Here is a 19,006-nt window from a genome sequence, read left to right on the forward strand (position 1 = left end):
GCGGGGCTTGAACTCACGAACTCATGACCTAAGCTGAAGTTGGACGCTCAACCAACTGAGCCACCTAGATGCCCCTGGTTTTTTCCCTTTTAAACATCAAAAGAAAGTTCAGAGTTTGGCATTCTGAATTAGAATTCTGCATCAGAGCCAGACTTTCTATTGTTTCTGCATCAGAATCAGTTCTAACCCTTTACTGTTTGTGAGGCTTCCTTTCACGATGGCAGCTTTCCTGAGGCACCAGCGCAGGGCGTGTGGGAGCCCCTGCCCTTGGGGTATACCCACAGTGCTACGGCAAGGAGAGAACCAGCATCCCATCCAGACAGAAGCTGTACCCCGGGCTCCTGGAGTTTCTAGAAGTGCTTACCCTTCGGCTTTCCCTGCATATGAGTACACTAACATCTGTTTTCAGAGACAAGGAAACCTGTACAGAAGTGAAAGTTTCTTCAAAAAATGAAGTTTTATTCAAGATAAACAAAGGATAAGAGCAAATCATCAAATCAGACCACTCAAAGTCATTTCACAAATATTTTTATCAAGAAGGTCACCAGTGAAAGCCCCCCAAACAGTGGGTATCTATGCCACATTTTTACTTTTAGGACAGGGACAAGTAAACAAGCTGCTGCTCAGAACATATTCCTTAAAGAGATGGAAGTTCCAAGATTCATCATTAGGATCAGTACAGGTTCAACTCAGTCCCTAGGCCTCTGTAATAATTCGTGTCCAGAGTCATCTCCAAAGAAAAGCAACTTTAAAGAATGTTCTACATGGGTGTTTTTACTGTACCATAGTCTAATTGTTTGGAAACTGGTTGGCATTCTACCAATGGAAAAGTGGGCCTTCAGTTACCGGACTAATCTGTTCCCCGGTCTGCTTGGATAGTATTTCCTGAACAATCAACAACATAGTAGAGGGAAAAGAGCAACTCAGGGGCAAATGAGAAATGCTGAGGACATATGTATGCCCTAAAATATGAATTTTAAGCTAAATAACAACAGTTAAATAATGTATTGCCAAAATCCATTCTATGTATCTTGATTTTTATTTATCCCAGATCAAATATAAGTATGGAGTAATTTTAGTTGGTTCTTTTGTGGATTGAAGTTCCTACCTGAAATCAATTCTCCTTAAACTGTTGGTGGTTAATAGAGGAATGCAAAATTTAAATGTAAATAATTCTTCAGGGAGAAATCACTTTTATAACGGCTTAGACATTATCAAAATATAGTTTAAAAAGCTTTATAACCATCTAAATTAAATTAGAGAATTCTTTTTCTAAGGCACAGGTGCAAAGGTGGTGAAACAACCATACCTTTAGTGTACGGACCACACTCTCCTCGGGGACTTTAGAAGCTGAGACGGAAGTGGGTGGTGCGGCTACGGCGAACTGGACGCGGGCCCAGGGTGGCAGCCAGGTGCCAGGAGGCAGCTCTTTAGCTAGCGGCTCGTGGGGAGGCACACGGAGGGCTTCCAGGGTGCGTACCTGGGAAGCTCAGTGCAGTAGCTGTTTAGCAGCCTGTGAGGAACTTCTCAGTATTTTAGCAACTGAAGCAGCTACACCAGTGCAGACTGGCCAAACATCAGCTCTGCCTGAGGCTTTCTATAAACACAACTTGATCTAAAAACAGAGAAGGTTATGGGCACGCTAGTTTTCATTAGTTTATTACAAAAAGAAAAACAACTCCAAGACACAATATATAACATAACGGTTCCTAAATTCATTCGTTTTTTTGTCTTTATCTTCGTGTCTGAGGCCAAACACCCTTCGCAACCGTCCAGTCTGCTCAGCCCGCCCTACAACCATATTTCCCGGCTCCCGGCTGCACAGGTCAGAGGTTCCAACAACCTGGACCGTGGCCAATGCAGTGGAACCACTCCCTAAAGTGGTTGAGCCCTTTGGGAAAAATTTAAATAGATGTGAGCCCATTCTGAATAAAATTGAATGGGTTGTTTCTGCCCCTAAAATTGAATCCTGCATATCTGATTCTCAAGCTTGGGTCTTTCCATTACCACGACACCTGGAAGGTATGGCAGACCATTCACCGATCTGTCAGTCCCAGGAGTGCTACCTGTGATCCAGAGGAGTCAAAATAAATGGTGAGGGTATCCTCTAGAAAGTCCATGATGGCCCTTTTGGCTGAGTCGCCAGCCAGTGCCTGGATGCTGCTTATGTGCTCCAGGGCCGTTCTGACCATCTGGTCTCTTTCGTGCAAGCTGTGGGGTGCTCCGGTATCATCTCCCTCTGCTCCTGATTTTAAAAACTGTAGGATAAAGGACTGCACCATGTCCCCATTCGATTCGAGGGTTTCTCTGATGCAGGGCAGGTCTGAGGCACTGGCCAAACTCAAGAGGTGGATCAGTGCCTGGCAGATTTGGGTCCGTAGGCTGGCACAGTACTTGAATTCCAAAAAGTCTGTGGTGTCTTCGCTCTTTTGTAAGGCAGTGACCAATGCGTTCCAGATCTGAACATACTGCTCAGCTGACCCATACTGCTCTCTCTTGCTCGGGATGGAAAGGGCAGTGGCAGATCTGATGCGCACTTTGAAGTTCTTGCATGATGTCACAACCGACGTCAGGGCGTTGTAGGCCTGGGAGGTCCACGGGGCTGTTCCTAGAAAGAACCCACCGGCATTACAACAGATGAAGGCTTAGAAACAAGCAGGGGAGTGGAGAGGGTGGAGGAAATACCACTTATGCTCCAGCTGACACTAGGTTTTCATTCAATTCTCACGCTAACCCTATAGGATCAGGGTGACCGGTACTCACTGTGGGATTCTAGGGAAGGGGTTGAGTACGGATTCCCAAACTTCCCATTTCCTTAAACAGTCTGCCGCACATATGGGGGCCTCTGCTACTCTAAATGGGGACTTTGGCGACAGTGAAAGAGGCAGCTTCTCTGGGAAGAGGCTGTCCTACAGGGGTAAGGCTTGAGGAGCTCGGACTAAACTGTAGTGCCACTTGTGCTCAGTTGCCTGCTTCTGAGCAGTGCACACACTGCACAACCGTATGCCCAGCCTTGTTCCTGATGACAAAAAAATATCTCATCACCCAGATTAGCATCCAGACACTGCTCTGGACATAGCAAGTCATGTGTTTTATTGCAAAGAAAAAGAAGGTACTATCTAGGCAGTGACTAAGGAACAGAGGACTCAGATTAACCAAAGGTGCAATTCTCTAATTTTGAGAAGATGATGTCCCAGTTTCTGTCTTCTTTCCCTTCCTGTTGGTCAGTCTCAGGAAATCAGCCTGCTTTCTTCCTCATCAGAACTACCACTCCCCACTCAATTTTGGGGTGGCTCTTATTCCTCAAGATGGACAGTAGAATAGAATTCAGCTTCCCTGGGGTGCCTGGGTGGCTCAGTCTGTTTAAACATCTGACTTCAGCTCGCTCATGATCTCACAATTCATGAGTTTGAACCCCGCTTCGGGCTCTGTGCTGACAATGCAGAGCCTGTGTGGGATTCTCTCTCTTTCTCTCTCTGTGCCCCTCACTCACTCATGCCCTCTCTCAAAAATAAATTAATTAAAAAAAATTTTTTTTAGAAGCGCCTTGATGGCTCAGTCGGTTAGGTGTCTGACTTCAGCTCAGGTCTTATCATGGTTTGTGGGTTTGAGCCCCGCATCAGGCTCTGTGCTAACAACTCAGAGCCTGGAGCCTGCTTTAGATTGTGTCCTGCTCTCTCTCTGCCCCACCCTGACTCCTGCTCTGTCTCTCTCTCTTTTTCTCTCTCAAAAATGAATAAACGTTAAAAAAAATTTTTTTTTTTTTAAAGAATTCAGCTTCCCTCTTTCAGCCCTTCCGAACTTCTCTGCTGTCTTTGAAGGCAGGCAGGCAGACATCCACCTTAATGAGCTCCAACTCCAAAGGTCACTTTGGGTTATTTCCTCTGTAGAAAACGCCATGAAGCTACTTCTCCATTAGCCCTCGGTTGGGAGCATTTTTTTTTTTAAATTGAATTTATTTATTTATTTAAGCAATCTCTACCCCCAGCGTGGGACTCAAACTCATGACCCTGAGATTAAGAGTCACGTGCTCTTCCAACTGAGCCAGCCAGGCACCCCCTGGCTGGAAGATTGTGGCAATAAAGGGGAGCAGAGCCAGATCTCCCTAACCTGATGCATGCTCTGCTGGCCCAGAATGGTTTTACCTCTCCAGGAACATAACTTGTTTCAAATCTTGTCACAGAGACAAATGTATAAGGCAAATGCTGGTAAGGAGAGGGAATGGGGATTTGGAGGCTTTGACCTGTATGCCTAAGCAGCTATAAGCCACTGATGCTCTATCAAGGTGCAAGGCACGTCATTACTGAGATGCCCTCCTACACAGCAGCCCACTTCAGTACCAAGGGCTCATTTGGGATTTCCAATCTGTACCTCTTCTTCCATGCCAGCTTTTCTCCTTCATTGCCCTCTCCCCCTCCCCCCGGTTGTTAGAACAACATTTTCTTATAGAAAATGAAAGCAGACAAAAGTCCTACTCATCATCCCCTCCAGAGGCAACCACCGTTAATGATTAGGCTAATTTCCTTTCACTCTTTTTTCCACCCATTTATTGAGATCATGTCGTAGAAACAACTGCATATCCTGTTTTAATTTGCTTAACATCAGAAGTACTTTCCCAGATTATCAAAAACTTTTTGTACACATAATTCTAAAGGATCCCTTTGAATATATATACTATGATATATACTATGATTCCCCTAAAGTTGGGCATTCAAAACATTTCCATTTTTTCTAATATGTGATAAGTAAAACTACGAGGAACATCTTGAATACTACTGTAGGCTGGAGTGTGCTGTCCTGAGGCCCTGCACCAGAGAGACACCTTCTTACCTAATGGAAGAGCAGGATTTTTAAATACATTCCCCACTGCGTAGCAAGCATTCCATCGGACTTTCATGGCAGCCTCATTCAGCACAGTAGAGATGAGGGCCTGGATAGACTCCTCAATGATTTCAGCAAACCTGGGCTTTTCTATATGAGACGGTTGCAAAAAATGAAGCAAATTTCCAAGGGCCCGCACTGCGTTGCTTTTTACCTATAATAAAATGTAAAAAAAAGCATTCGAAATCTGCTTTGCCAAAGATATGTTACAGAAAGTATCATTTCAGCTTTAAAAAACCCAGGAGGTCTTGGACAGCTTAAAGTCAGAAAGCCAATGAAAACACCAGCCTGTAAAAGTGTGGCTTCTTGAAACTGCAAGGTCTTATGTGCTGAACAGCCTATGCCATCAGAGAGGTGAGGTCTTCCACAGCTCCTCACTGGTATTTTTGGATTAGACTCCAGAGAGGTCTGTCTTCCTCGTTTTACAGAGACCGTGTGGAAGACCCAGAGGCTACAGGGCAAAGCTGGTTTGCAGCAAGGTGACGAGGAGAGGCGAGGTTTCAAAATTCCAGTCCAGTACTTTTCCATTAGAAAGTCTCTCTCAACCTTCGCAGCACACTAGAATCATCCGAGGAGCTTTCTTTCTCCAAAACCAATTCCCATGCCCTAGTCCCAGAAATTCTGAACAGATTAGTCCACATAGGGCTTCCCAGGTTTTCAGAGTCACTGTACTAAATTAAGCACTCGGTATGGGTCAGGTATCATGCTAGGTACTTTAACACAAGGCATCTCCGAGGCCACTGAGGTAGATGTAATGACTTCCAGGTTCCAGATGAGGAAACAGACCTTCAGAGAAGTTAATGATATACCAAACGTCACCTGGCTACTAAAGGGCAAGCCAGGATTTGAACCATGTCTACCTGACCCTAAAACCCATTTCTATGCTTTTAACTTATTAGTCTAATGGGAGCTATACAAAGCCAAGGGCTGTTCATTTTTCTGACTTGTCACTTCTACTTAAAGATTTTTTAGAAAAAAACAAAAACAAAAACAAAAACCAAAAGCAGACTAATATTAAAACAAACACGGACAGATCATGGAGCAGTATGACAAAGAGCATTGATATTTTTCATGACACAGGACACAGGAAGGAAACTGTACAAGTGTGGAGTAGGCCACATTATACCTGAGTACTCTCTTGATCTCCTTTCAACAGGGATACATTTGGGGGATACAACTATAATACACTAAGTATCTAATGGAGAAATACCAGGCTTTGCTGTGGGTCTACCTTGTCTTTATCCCTGGACGCTTCTATAGCTGATCGCAACATCTTCAAGAGCAGGAGACCAGAGAACTCTTCCTGGAAACTTGGGTCTGGGGTTTCCCTGTTCCATCCAAAGCAGACAAAACACGTTAAAAGTTAAAACTCAGTTAAATATATACATATACACAGGCATTCACTTAGTAGAACTATAAAAATGTGGGAAAACAGCTCAACAAATCTGTTCCGATTATATCAAGAACTTAAAAGTTTATACCTTTTGACCCAGTAGGCCCACATCTAGGAATGTGACCAAAAGGTGTATCTTGAAATAAAGATTTTATGTACAAAAATGTTCATTGGTTAGAAAAGCCTAAGATAATGCACATGTTCGGTAACGGAGTGGTTAAATAATCACTTCACAGTGGTGATTATGTAATAGTAATGAACAATTTATAAAAAGCCAGCAGAAGTTGGGAGGATGCTTAGACATGCTGTATGGGAGAACTAAGCAATGATAAGCAGGGCACTAGTACATGAGGGACAATAGCTGCCTCTAGGGAGGAAGGTTTTATACTGATGACCCCTTTTGTATTGTTTCAATTTTTTTTTTTATTACTCTGAAAAATTACAAATTTGATATTTAAAGAGTAGTGCGACCTATATTATGGTTTTGAATTTCTACTTTAGTATTTTCCACATTTTCTATAATGTGGATACGTTACTTATATCAGCATACAGTATTAAATACACACACACAAACACATACATGTATATATAAAGAATGACTTACTAATCTCATTACTTGAAGGAGAATAAAACACAACAAAGCATGAAGACTGACTACACGATATGGGAGAATTACTGTTCTTTTATAGTAGAGATCAAAGATACCCTCCTGGGACCTCAACCTCAGAAGTCACCCAGGGGAAATGAGCTGAGTCACCTACATGTTGACAATCAGAGTGTCTGTCAAGTTGCCCAGGGACCAGGCTGCTTTGGCCCGGACATTCAGAGATTTGTCTTGAAGTGACATCAATATTGCATTCGCTGTGTCTGCAACAAATATGACATCCTGTAAGAGAAAATAAAACACTGTAGTTACTTTGGGAGCTCACACAGCTGCCTTAGAAATTCTGAAATTTATTTTCAGACAATGATATAAGCCTTTACCACAATTTCTATTTGAAAATCAAAATTTATTTACTCAATTTACTATTCTTATTATAATGTGGACACTCATTAAAACCCCACGGGAAGGTCTTCTGGGATTCTGGTATGTGCCACGCGCACCCGTGGGGCCTATGGATTTTGCTCTTGTTGAACATCTTATAACCTGGTCTGCGACAGTGATCCATGAAATCTGTGCTTAGACTGATTTCCACCTTGGGAAATGACACTGCCAATGAAATGCATTTCTAAAACACATCCTATTCATTACACACTTCACAGTGAGATGTCACAACTAAGAGTGAAAAAGAAATTTATTCGCTTCTTAGCAAAAATTCTACATCAGCTTTCTAAATTATTATTATCCCATGGCAATATCCCACTTCCTTTTTTTTCAATTATTCATTAATGTAAATCTAGGGTCCTGGACAGTGTGCTAAATAATTAGAAATAAATGAACTTACAGGCATTACCGTATTTTAGTAGCAATTAAAGAAACTAAGAGCAATTTGGTGTCCCTTACTGTCCAACTCAGAAGCTCTGCATGCACCCAAATCAACACTGCCCTGGCCTATCACAGAGGCAGAGAAGGGCTGTGCAGGCTCGCTCTGACCTGTCTGAGACAGGGGAAAAGCACATAGACTCCAAGGGCCCGCGAGGTCGCCGCTTTCACTAGACGGTTCTTGCTGTCGTTCAGCCCAAGCAGCATGGTGATGCACAGGATCTGCCTGTCGCTCTGTAGTGAGAAAGGTGGGTGGAGGGAAAGTGAGAAAGAAAGAACCATGAGCCACTGTCCTCAACATGCGACTGGGACGTGTCTGCATCTGAACACAAGGGAGACCTTGAGGCTACCTTAGCAGAGAGCACAGGGGCAACACGGATCCAGGTATTGGGTGAGTGCCTGCTTGGTGCTGGGCACACACAGCACCTGTGACCATTAACCTTTCCCACTGTATGAGTTAGGTCACCGTGTTCTCCTACTTCCTGAAAGCAGCCTCTTTATAAAAGCTAATTCATGCAAATGCCACTGAGGACTAAAGAAGGGGAGCAGCCTGAATATACATGTGGTGGGCACTGGCCAAGTACTGCTCACACTTCGTGTTATTCCTCACATCGTGCCCCTTTTATAGATGAGAACACTCAGGTTAGAGATGTTAAGAAAATCAGGGAGTGGAGTGGAAGAGATAAACCCAGGTCCTCCTAACTCTTGGTTTTGAAGTCTTTCTGAAACGTCTCTTCCAAGCCTCCTCCCTCACCTGCCCTCCGAGGACAGGGAGGAAAGGCTCCCCTGAGACATTAAGACTTGAAGTGTTTCCACCGCCCTCACCCCACACTCAAGCCAGGGATGACGCTGAATACTGGCTCAAGATGACAACGAATCTGAATCAAACTCAAGCTCTGCTGCTTGGGGGCACCACGTAAGGTGAGAAAACACTCCTGGAGTTACCGGCAGGCTGCTGAAGGCTTCGGGCAGGATGGAAGACAGGGCGTCACAGGTGCTCGCCTGCAGGGTCGGGTGCTCTGAGTTCTGCAGGGCTCTGGGCAGAGGGCCGTTTAGCATCATCGTCCAGAACATCACCACCTGGATCAGGGGCACAGTTACAGCTGTGGCCCCAGACACTACAGCAGAACCAACTTGCCGCTAAGACTACCTCAGGTGGCCCTAGTAATGCAACGTTCTTTAAAGCAGTAGCCTTCGGGGTGCCTGGGTGGCTCAGTTGGTTAAGCGTCCGACTTCAACTCAGGGCATGATCTCGTGGTCTGTGAGTTCGAGCCCCGCATCGGGCTCTGGGCTGATGGCTCAGAGCCTGGAGCCGGCTTTGGATTCTGTGTCTCCCTCTCTCTCTCTCTGCCCCTCCCCCGTTCATGCTCTGTCTCTCTCTGTCTCAAAAATAAATAAATGTTAAAAAAAAATTTAAAGCAGTAGCCTTTTGTCAATGCTTCCGCTAGTCCTTGCACAGCAGGGGAAGGAGCTTTAGAAAACAATTGCAGGGGCGCCTGGGTGGCTCAGTCGGTTAAGCCTCCAACTTTGCCTCAGGTCACGATCTTGTCTTTCCCGAGTTCAAGCCCCACATCGGGCTCTGGGCTGACAGCTCAGAGCCTGGAGACTGCTTTGGATTTTGTGTCTCCCTCTCTCTCTGCCCTCCCCTGCTTGTGCTCTCTCTCCTTCTCTCAAAAATAAGTAAACATTAAAAAAATGAAAAGAAAAAAAAGAAAACAATGACTGCATCCTTCCACTTTATGAACTAGGAAACAGCTGGCTACAGCTAGGTGGCCGGAGTGATGGGAGTGATGATGATCATGAGGAAGGGCAGGGGGTGATGGTGGTAACGGCGGCCATGGCTCGTGTTTTCCAGAAAGCCTCTCACACGCCAGGCACTGCTCTAAGCTTTACACATATCTACCCATTTCAATCCTCAGTACAACTAAATGAAGTATGTGTCATTATCTCCATTTTCACACAAGGAAACTGAGGCACAAACATATGGTGTAACTTGCTAGTGGGCATTAGGGCCCTGCACAGCCCAGAGGCCATGTGCCAGAGTCTAAAGAGCACCGGATCCAGGGGCAGAGCTGGGGCTGAATCCTTCAGTGGCTGTTTCCCATCTCTGCAACCTTGGGCAAGTCCCTGAACCTAAGTATTGATTCCTCTTCAGTAACACAGGGTGAAGATGTCTACTTGGCAGAGTCTTGGTGACAGTAAAATGTAACACTGTGTGTCAAGTTCCTTGCACAGTGTCAGGTGCACAGTGGAGACTCTTAAATTGAGCACTGGGCTCTCTTGTGGGTACTATGAAGATTTACCTTTTTTTTTTTTTAATCTTTATTTATTTTTGAGAGACAGAGTGTGAGCAGGGGAGGAGCAGAGAGAGAGGGAGACACAGAATCCGAGGCAGGCTCCAGGCTCTGAGCTGTCAGCACAGAACCCGATGTGGGGCTCGAACTCACAAACTGTGAGATCATGACCTGAGCTGAAGTCGGACGCTCAACCGACTGGGCCAGCCAGGCGCCCCTACCTCACTTTTATTAAAGCTCTCAAGGCAGGCATCTGAAGAGTACCTTGAACCGTTTCTTTCCCATGCTTTCTAAAAATCCTAGGATTTCAGGTGCATTTGCAACTGTCTGTGGTTTTGGAGTCTCTACTTTCTGCCCCACGGATTTAGTCCCAAGTTTTGCCATGTGTCCCACACATCAATTCTGTCCTCCCCTAAATCCTAGTTTCTAGAAACCCAATCTGGGCCTTCCCCACCCCAAACCAGAAGACTTTAGACAGGTATGCTTGCCAGCCTCCAACATGGCCCATACGGATTCTTGTCTCCCAATGTTAAGGAGGTGGCCCCCCACCTAGCCCCTGTCCAGGCTGACCTGTGTAACCAGTAGGGTGCTATGGAAATTAACAGTGTGAAACTTCCAAAGCAAGGGTGGGATGCCTGGGTGGCTCAGTTGGTTAAGTGTTCAATTCTTGATTTCAGTTCAGGTCATGATCTCACAATTCATGAGTTCGCGCCCCAAGTCAGGCTCCGCGTTGATAATGAGGAGCTTGCCTAAGATTCTCTCTCCCCCTCTCTCTGCCCCTCCCCTGCTTATGTGTTCTCTCTCTCAAAATAAATAAATAAACTTAAAAAAAAAACAACCCAAAACAAGGTTATAAGAACACAGGGGTGGGGCGCCTGGGTGGCTCAGTCGGTTGGGCGACCAACTTTGGCTCAGGTCATGATCTCGTGGTCCATGAGTTCGAGCCCCACGTCGGGCTCTGTGCTGACAGCTCAGAGCCTGGAGCCTGTTTCGGATTCTGTGTCTCCCTCTCTCTCTGACCTTCCCCCATTCATGCTCTGTCTCTCTCTGTCTCTAAAATGAATAAACGTTAAAAAAAAAAATTAAAAAAAAAAAAAAAACAAACAAAAAAACCACAGGGGTGCCTTGGGTGGCTCAGTCGGTTAAGCGTCTGATTTCAGCTTAGGTCATGATCTCATGGTTTGTGGGTTTGAGCCCCGCGTCAGGTTCTGTGCTGACAGCTCAGAGCCAGGAGCCTACTTTGGATTCTGTGTCTCCCTCTCTCTCGGCCCCTCCCCTCCCTCACACTGTGTCTCTCTCTCTCTCTCAAAAATAAATAAACATTTAAAAAAAAAAAAAAAGAACACCACAGCTTCTGTCTTGCTCTGTCTTGATTCTCTTGCTATGGGGGAAGCCAGCTGCCATATCCACAGGACACTCAAGCAGCCCTCTGGAGAGTTCCTTGTGGGAAGGAAGTAAGAGAGGCCTGCTGCCAAAAGCCAGCACTAACTTGCTAGGTATGTGAGTGAGCTGTGTTGGAAGAAGATCCTCAAACCCCTGTCAAGTTCAGTTGACTGCAGCCCCTGCCAGCATCTTGACTGCAAGCTCAGAAGGACAAAGCTAAGCTACTCCCAATTCCTGAGCCACAGAAACTATGTGAGAGAATATATATTGTTGTAAGATGCTAAGTGTTTTGGCTAATTTACTACTCAGCAACTGACAAGTAATATAGAAAGTATATCTCTTTTTTACAAATGAAAAAACCTGAACGTGATGCCTACAGTCATTTGACCAGCAGGGGGAGAAGTCCAGGTGCAAACCCAGGTCTGTTTGAGCAAAGTTCAACTCCTCTCCCTGTGAACGGTGACGTTTCAGCTTGAGTGGCAGTCTCAGGAAAGGACTAGGGCTAGATATTCTTAATTGCTTGCAGGGATGATGGAAATTGCAAAGGGAAAAGAATGGGCAGGATGAGGAGGGCAGAAGGTAAAAAACACCACTAATGTTGAGTTGACTTTGCTTTTGGCACCAAGTAGAAGCCCTTTTTGGTAGGGTCACGTGTTCCTCCTCCAAAGAACTGGCGCAGTATGGAGACAACAGAAACAACCTAAGGTCACAGGAATTTTCTAGGAATCCTGGAGCGGGGTGGTGAGGGAGTTAAGGGAATCAACATCTATCAAGCACCTACTATTTGCCAGCAGCTTTACATTTTATTCAATCTAGTTACAGATTATTATTCCTCTTTATGAGGAAACTGTGCTCACACATCCATTAATGTGCTCCCTACATTTGCTCTCATGTCTTCGGATCCCAAATCCTTGGCTCTTCCCACCATTCTAGTCTACCTCTTGGGCAGGATGAGGAACCACATGAGGTTTTACGCGAAAGAAATACTGGTTTTTCAATTGCTGGCTGTACGTTGCACATAATCCGACCACATACTGAACTGCAAATAAACAGAAATGCAAATAAATCTTATTCATGCTAGTCTCCTGTCATCACATATCATTAGCTGTAGTTTTTGACACTGGAAGAAACTACACAGTTTATTTCACTTCATCACTGAGCCTCACAACTGACTGCAGCACTAGGAGAGCACTGAACAACGTGTACTTACCACAGTGACTGGCACTCTCTGGTCAGGAGCTATGGTAGAATCTGGTTTATACTGCTGTATTAAGCCTGTCCCCAGTTCTTCCAGAAGCTGCCAAGGCAAAAGAAATATAGATTATCAAAGCAGATTTGATAATCCGAATTACGGAGGCAGAAGACCTCACTTGTTTGGAGACGACCTCAAATCAAAGGGAAAAATAGTTTCCAACCGAATTTTCTTTCTTCTTTCAGTAATTCTGACATCAGAGGCATTCTTTCAGGAGCAAAACCACCAGAAACATATTGTTTATTTATTATCAAATGAATTCTTTGGGTTTCTCTGGCGAGCTGAAAATGAAGGAATGTATGACTTTCCCTACCCTGATACCCCTTTAAGAAACCTCAGAACTGACAGACATAGAACAGAGGGAAGAACATAAAGGAAGAGAAGAAAATAGCAGGTGGCTTTTCATCAAAGTTACCTTTGCTCCATGAAGCTGAATAGACGGATCTGCTTCCCCCATGCACTTGCAAATCACCTCTCCAAGCTCCATTAAGTACACTTGAGCCATTGAAAAGTAGCCCTTGGCCAGATGAGCTAACACCTGCAAAGAGAACAGAGGAATAACCTCAAGACCTAAATGCAGGGCTGCAATATCCAGAAAAGTGTTTTAATATTTCAGAAATCACTCACATTTAACAAGGGGTAGGCAGGAATCTGATGTTGAATGAAATGAACAACCATAATCTTTATTTTATGACTGAAATCAGTTAACTCTATCATGTAACTTCACGGTGCTTTATAATTTTTGAAATGTGTTTCATTAAGGTTGTCAATACTATTCAAGCCTGGGAACAATTTTCTGAGGCAGGTACTAACTGAATATTTCAGCTAAAGAAGCTAAGGCTAAAAAAGTTAAAGGTTAAAGGACATGTTTAATATCAACCGCACAATCAGCAGCAGAGCCCAGAACCAAACCCATGTCTCAGATCACAGCTGAGTACCAAAGAAGCAAATAAATTAATCTAGGGTTGTTTTCTTCCTGTTGTCTCTAAGCAGACAGAAGATGGAAGAGAAGTTATGGAGAATTAAATATTGAAAGTCTCAGAAATCAAAGCTTAACTGTACAACGTCTTTCAGAATTACTATATAATCCAGCATACCCAACCTGTCACATAAAAACTATGGTCACTAAAGTGACTTGCAACAAAAAGGAATAAATGTGACATTTACAACCAAGTCTTCTCCTAACTGCTGCCAAAACCAAAACAACAAAGCACTCACACCTAAAGCACAGCTCTCTAACACCACTGACCTGCGGCTCAGTTATATGTTATTTTCATAGACTCACTCCTCACAATCAATCAATACTTTGAAAGAAGAGTGATTACTTCCATTCTAAAAATGAGGAAACCTCCTACCTGTAAGGCCTCCAATCGCATGGGGGATGGTTCATAGATGCTCCCCGTTGCACAGCCAGCATCGCTACTGGAACAGGACTCCTCCTTGGGCAGTACAACAGTGGAAATGCAAAGTCGGATGAGCCAGCAAGGCTCTGAAGACCCCTTAGGGGAGCTAACTGAAGCCTCTTCCAAAAAGGGTCCCGAGGGGGCTTTCTTCCACCAATCAGGAGCGCTGAGGTGAGGAGTTGCCGAATTGCTATTGCTGAGTCCAGAAGAGCAGGGCTGTTGTAAAAGGAGCTGGACTTCAGGTAGAGGCGCGTGAGTGGACACTATGGCTCCCAAGAGAGTGAGGCTTGACACTCGAACATTCACATCTGTCAAAGTTGATGGGAATCACTATCACTGTGGGAACAGCTATCGCAAGGATCACAATTATTCCCGCAGACAATGAAGAATGATGGCGTCCTTGTGTAACCTGAATCCAATGAAACCTCCAGACCCAACTTCCAGTTTATAGAAATACATGGGACAGAAACAGAATTTAAACAACACTGTAGGGGTGCCTGGGTGGCTCAGTCGGTTAAGCGGCTGACTTCGGCTCAGGTCATGATCTCGCGGTCCGTGAGTTCGAGCCCCGCGTGGGGCTCTGTGCTGACAGCTCAGAGCCTGGAGCCTGTTTCAGATTCTGTGTCTCCCTCTCTCTGACCCTCCCCCGTTCATGCTTTGTCTCTCTCTGTCTCAAAAATAAACGTTAAAAAAAAATTAAAAAAAAAAAATAAACAACACTGTAAAGAACCTATCTGGCAAACTGAGAAGGTAAAACAGGCTTTAAGACAACAGTCTTGGACTTTTCCCCAAATCAGCGTGGTGAAAGAACAAAAGGGTGATGGGACTACTCTAGATTAGAAGAGACTAAACTGACATAATAATGACATGAAATGCATGAACCAGGAATGAACCCAAGTCCTCACAAAAAGGGAGGGAAGACTTTTTGAGACATATGGTGGAATGTGAATGTGGAGTAGATATGAAACAATATTATGGAATTGATGTGGATTTCTTAGGTGTGAGAATAGGGATGTGTTTTTTAGGAAATTGTCTTTGTTCTTGTAAGATGCATGCTGAGGTATTCAGGATGAAATATCATGTCTGGAGTTTACTTTCTTTTTTAAAATTTTTTTATTAAAACAAAAAAAATTTCTTTAACATTTATTTATTTTTGAGAGACAGAGACAGAGCACAAGCAGGAGAGGGGCAGAGAGAGAGGGAGACAGAGAATCCGAAGCAGGCTCCAGGCTCTGAGCTGTCAGCCCGGAGCCCGACGTGGGGCTCGAATTCACAAACAGCGAGATCGTGACCTGAGCCGAAGTCTGACACTTAACCGACTGAGCCACCCAGGCGCCCCAGAAGTTTACTTTCAAATGGTTCAAAAATATACCTATTTATACACATGTATACACACGTACACAGATACATACATGCAGAGACAAAGCAAATATGACAAATGTTAATAACTGTTAAGTCTAGGTAGAGATATGCACATGTTCACTGTACTATTCTTTCAAGTTTCTGAGGGTTTGACCATTTTATTCATGAAAATGCTGAAAGACAAAGCCAGACACTTGGGAGGGACGTGAGACATGGTCCGCTCCTCTCAGTTTACAGATGAAGAAAAGCTGGTGCAGCGGAATGAGCAGGGGACTGAGCCCAAAGACTTGAGTTGTTTCAATCTTACTTCTGCCACTGACATGAGAGATGTCAAAGGCAAGATTTATCTTTCTGGGTCCCATTTTACACATTGGTGAAACAAGTGAACTGGACCGTGATGTCCAGTGATACATGTGTATACATCATCATCTCCTTTAAGCCTTATAAAAATCTTCCGAGGTAGGTCAACGTCTTCCTGTTAGGAGGAAATGACGGTTCTGACAGAGCCACAGTTATGAGATGGAGGAAATGGGAATGGGCTGCAGACCCTCAGCCTGACTCCAGGTCTAGTACCCCTCCCATGACGTCACAGAAACATCACTGCCTCCTTCAAGAACTCTGACTGAAAAACTTACCAGAATGTGGTCTGGTAATAGACCACATAGTACTTTCACTGCCTGCTTGCTAGCAAAAGAAAAACAAATGTTCTCTAGGCAAATGTTTATAGCACAGATATATCACGTGTGGGAGTAAGTCAGGAAATAACAAGAAATAAGACTCTGCAGTAAGTGGGGGAGTTGAGGTTCTGGAATTTTATCTAAACTGCAGAGGAGATAATCTTACAGCAGTTATGTTTTATATTCGTTTTTCTTTCCAAAAAGAGGATGATGTCTATGTGATTGTCCACCCATCCTTACTTCTGCCTTAAGGATAGAAACTACGTATTGTGTACCAGAGCACTGCCCCCCCATCCACCCCCGCGCCCCCCCCCCAGCGCCGGCCCCCTGCACTTGGCTCAACCAGAACTCTAAAGTCACTACACTGCAGCAGCAAAGAACCACTAATCTTTACAATTGATTCTCCAGCTCACTTCTTCCAGGTGTCCACTGGGGCTTCTGGGGTCAAAAGCAGGCTTCTAGCAATAGCTGCTTTCCCTGAAAACTTGAGAATGAGTAGAGATATCTTAGAGCTGTAAAAATGCTCTCAATATTTTTAAAACTAATAATCTAGATTTGATTGATACAAAAAAGCAATCGATTTTAAACTACCACCAACCTTTGTGGCGGATATAAGGCTTTATCTGGTTCCAGACTTTGGTCAACAGGCTGAGTTTCAGACGGTTGTAAGGTGAATTTGATACTAAATTTGCAAGGCACTGCAAAAGACAAGAATAGCCCATCAATAGGCCTGATTAAGCCACAGCACAGATACAAAATGTTATAGCATTTAATTAAAAAAGAAAAGTCTATGAAGACTCATTTGAAAATCAGTTTTTTTCTTTTTTTGTCCTTTTTTTTAGGGGACTTGCACTTGTGTTCTCATTGGTACAACTTAATACTAAAAATATGGGAGTATTTTTAGTAAATCATTTATTTGGATATACAAAGAGTGTAGGTAAGATCAAGCGAGGAGGCACAATAGGCTAGCTTTTTTTTTTTTAATAGAATAGCTTTAAATAAAACAAATAGGATAACTTTAAATAAAATTGTTACTTCTATTCTTAAGTCAAATTACTTTTGGACAATGTAAAACATTATACAAGATCGAAACAGAGAAAACCCATCCAGAACCCGTTGATAACTTGGCATGCTTACCTTAATTATCTGAGTGAGGGTCTGTGAGGATGACTCCGCCACCAAAGCTAACAAAAGACATCTGTGTAACTCTCTAATGCTGGATGCGATCATCACGGAGAAGGGAGTAAAAGCCCTTCTGTGGTCACTGGTGTCTTCAGCAACAGAAAGAAACTGCTTTGAGCCTTCCAAGATGGCGGATAAAACTTGCAGAGCACACGCACGTGTCTGAAATTTCAGAATGATTCACCTTGATTAGTTAATAATCAGGAGTCAAATCCCCTTCTTCCTATTTTTGTTTTTAATTTTTGAAGTATTTAGGATCATTTTAATTAGAAAATTAGAGGCATTAAGATTATCTATCAGGTCCTAAAAGTAGCCATGAACTAGGCCACTTGCACCCTCACTTTAAAAAAACTTCTAACACATTGCTGTTAGGTTTTCTTACAGGAAGGAGTAAGTCTAAGCTACATGATAATATAAAACCCTGAAATCATGAACATGAGAATAACTTAAAAGATTAGAAGTCTAGTTTATTCAAGCATAAGGCCAAGTAAAAAGAGAGAACTAAATAGCTCGTGGGGTAGGAAAAAAAATACCCAAGTCTAGAGTCTGTTTCACACTAAACATGCGACACTGAAGCATCCATGAGTGCTCGAAGTTAATTAAACAGTATATTAGGAACTTTGTGCACATTCAAGTTGGCAGGCATCATTAGTGATCCAACTTTTCAGAAATAGTCTTAGGTACAGAAAATAATACTGCCTGTAGTGAGAGTCTTTGATAATCAAAGAAAGGAAAACTATTAACTATAACCTTATGGAAGGAAAGGAAAATATGTGCACCTTTGTCAATGGTCTGCTGTACTTGTCAGGAAAAGTGTCAATGAAGCAAAATTTTGTTTATAAGATTAAAGGATTACTTTCAATTGGTACTCTGATGATTCCGTGGTATTAAAAATCAGGAAAGAGGGGAGCCTGGGTGGCTCAGTCAGTTAAGCATCCGAATCTTGGTTTCGGCTCAGGTCATGATTTCGCAGTTGTGGGACTGAGTCCCACATCTCTCTCCCTCTCTCTCTGCCCCTGTCCTGCTTGCACACACTCTCTCTCAAAATGATTAAATAAACATTAAAAGCAAGCAAACAAAAAATCAGGTAAGAAAAAAATAAAAAGAAAGCCAATTTAACCATAATGGAATGCAGGTGATAAATGTAGGACCAGTTATATAATACTGTACCCTCTTTGGCCAGCCCCCCAAAATACCAACTAAATACTTCCAGATATTTTAAAAGTGGGGAATCAACATTATAATTCTAATCTAAATATTTGCTCATCATGAAGCATATCTGAGTTTGGTGTGAAAAAGGTTCTCCAGAAAATCTTCAACTATATCATCTCCAAGTAACTAAGGAATAAATCATTTCTGCGCATCTTTTGTAGAGTGGGCTCACAAACAAAAAACTAAAGATTTACCGCTCTGAGAATAAATTTGTAGTATGACAATATAAGTCTTCAGAATCAAGCATAATCATTTAAGTTAGGAAGCTGACAATGTATTAGGAAATTCTGTGTGTGTGTGTTTGTGTGTGTGTATGGGTGAGAGGGTGGGTGAGAGAGAGAGAGAGAGAGAGAGAGAGAGAGAGAGAAACAGCAAGCGAGAAAGAACTCAAGTCACAAGTCAGCTGACCCAACAAAAACTTAGATAAGGGGCTGCCAAACTTTTTCTGCAAAGGACCAGTAGCACCTACTTTGTATTTTAGACT

General features: G+C 43.4%; 1 protein-coding gene across 2 annotated transcripts in view; it reads right to left on the minus strand.

The window, feature by feature from the left end:
- Positions 1-1,643: 1,643 nt before the first annotated feature.
- Positions 1,644-19,006, minus strand: part of HEATR6 (HEAT repeat containing 6) — a 34,435-nt gene continuing 17,072 nt past the window's right edge. For both annotated transcript variants that reach the window (XM_049636577.1, XM_049636576.1), the window contains 11 exons: positions 17,266-17,472; positions 16,727-16,826; positions 14,042-14,397; positions 13,102-13,224; positions 12,645-12,731; positions 8,703-8,837; positions 7,869-7,991; positions 7,036-7,160; positions 6,113-6,209; positions 4,831-5,035; positions 1,644-2,608 (listed from right to left, as the gene is read on the minus strand). In XM_049636577.1, coding sequence (XP_049492534.1) covers positions 2,037-2,608; positions 4,831-5,035; positions 6,113-6,209; positions 7,036-7,160; positions 7,869-7,991; positions 8,703-8,837; positions 12,645-12,731; positions 13,102-13,224; positions 14,042-14,397; positions 16,727-16,826; positions 17,266-17,472 — 2,130 coding nt within the window. In that variant the 3' untranslated portion in view covers positions 1,644-2,036. The remainder of the gene's footprint in view (positions 2,609-4,830; positions 5,036-6,112; positions 6,210-7,035; positions 7,161-7,868; positions 7,992-8,702; positions 8,838-12,644; positions 12,732-13,101; positions 13,225-14,041; positions 14,398-16,726; positions 16,827-17,265; positions 17,473-19,006) is intronic.

The sequence above is a fragment of the Panthera uncia genome, chromosome E1 (genome assembly GCF_023721935.1).
Source record: "Panthera uncia isolate 11264 chromosome E1, Puncia_PCG_1.0, whole genome shotgun sequence".
NCBI classification, from domain to species: domain Eukaryota; kingdom Metazoa; phylum Chordata; class Mammalia; order Carnivora; family Felidae; genus Panthera; species Panthera uncia.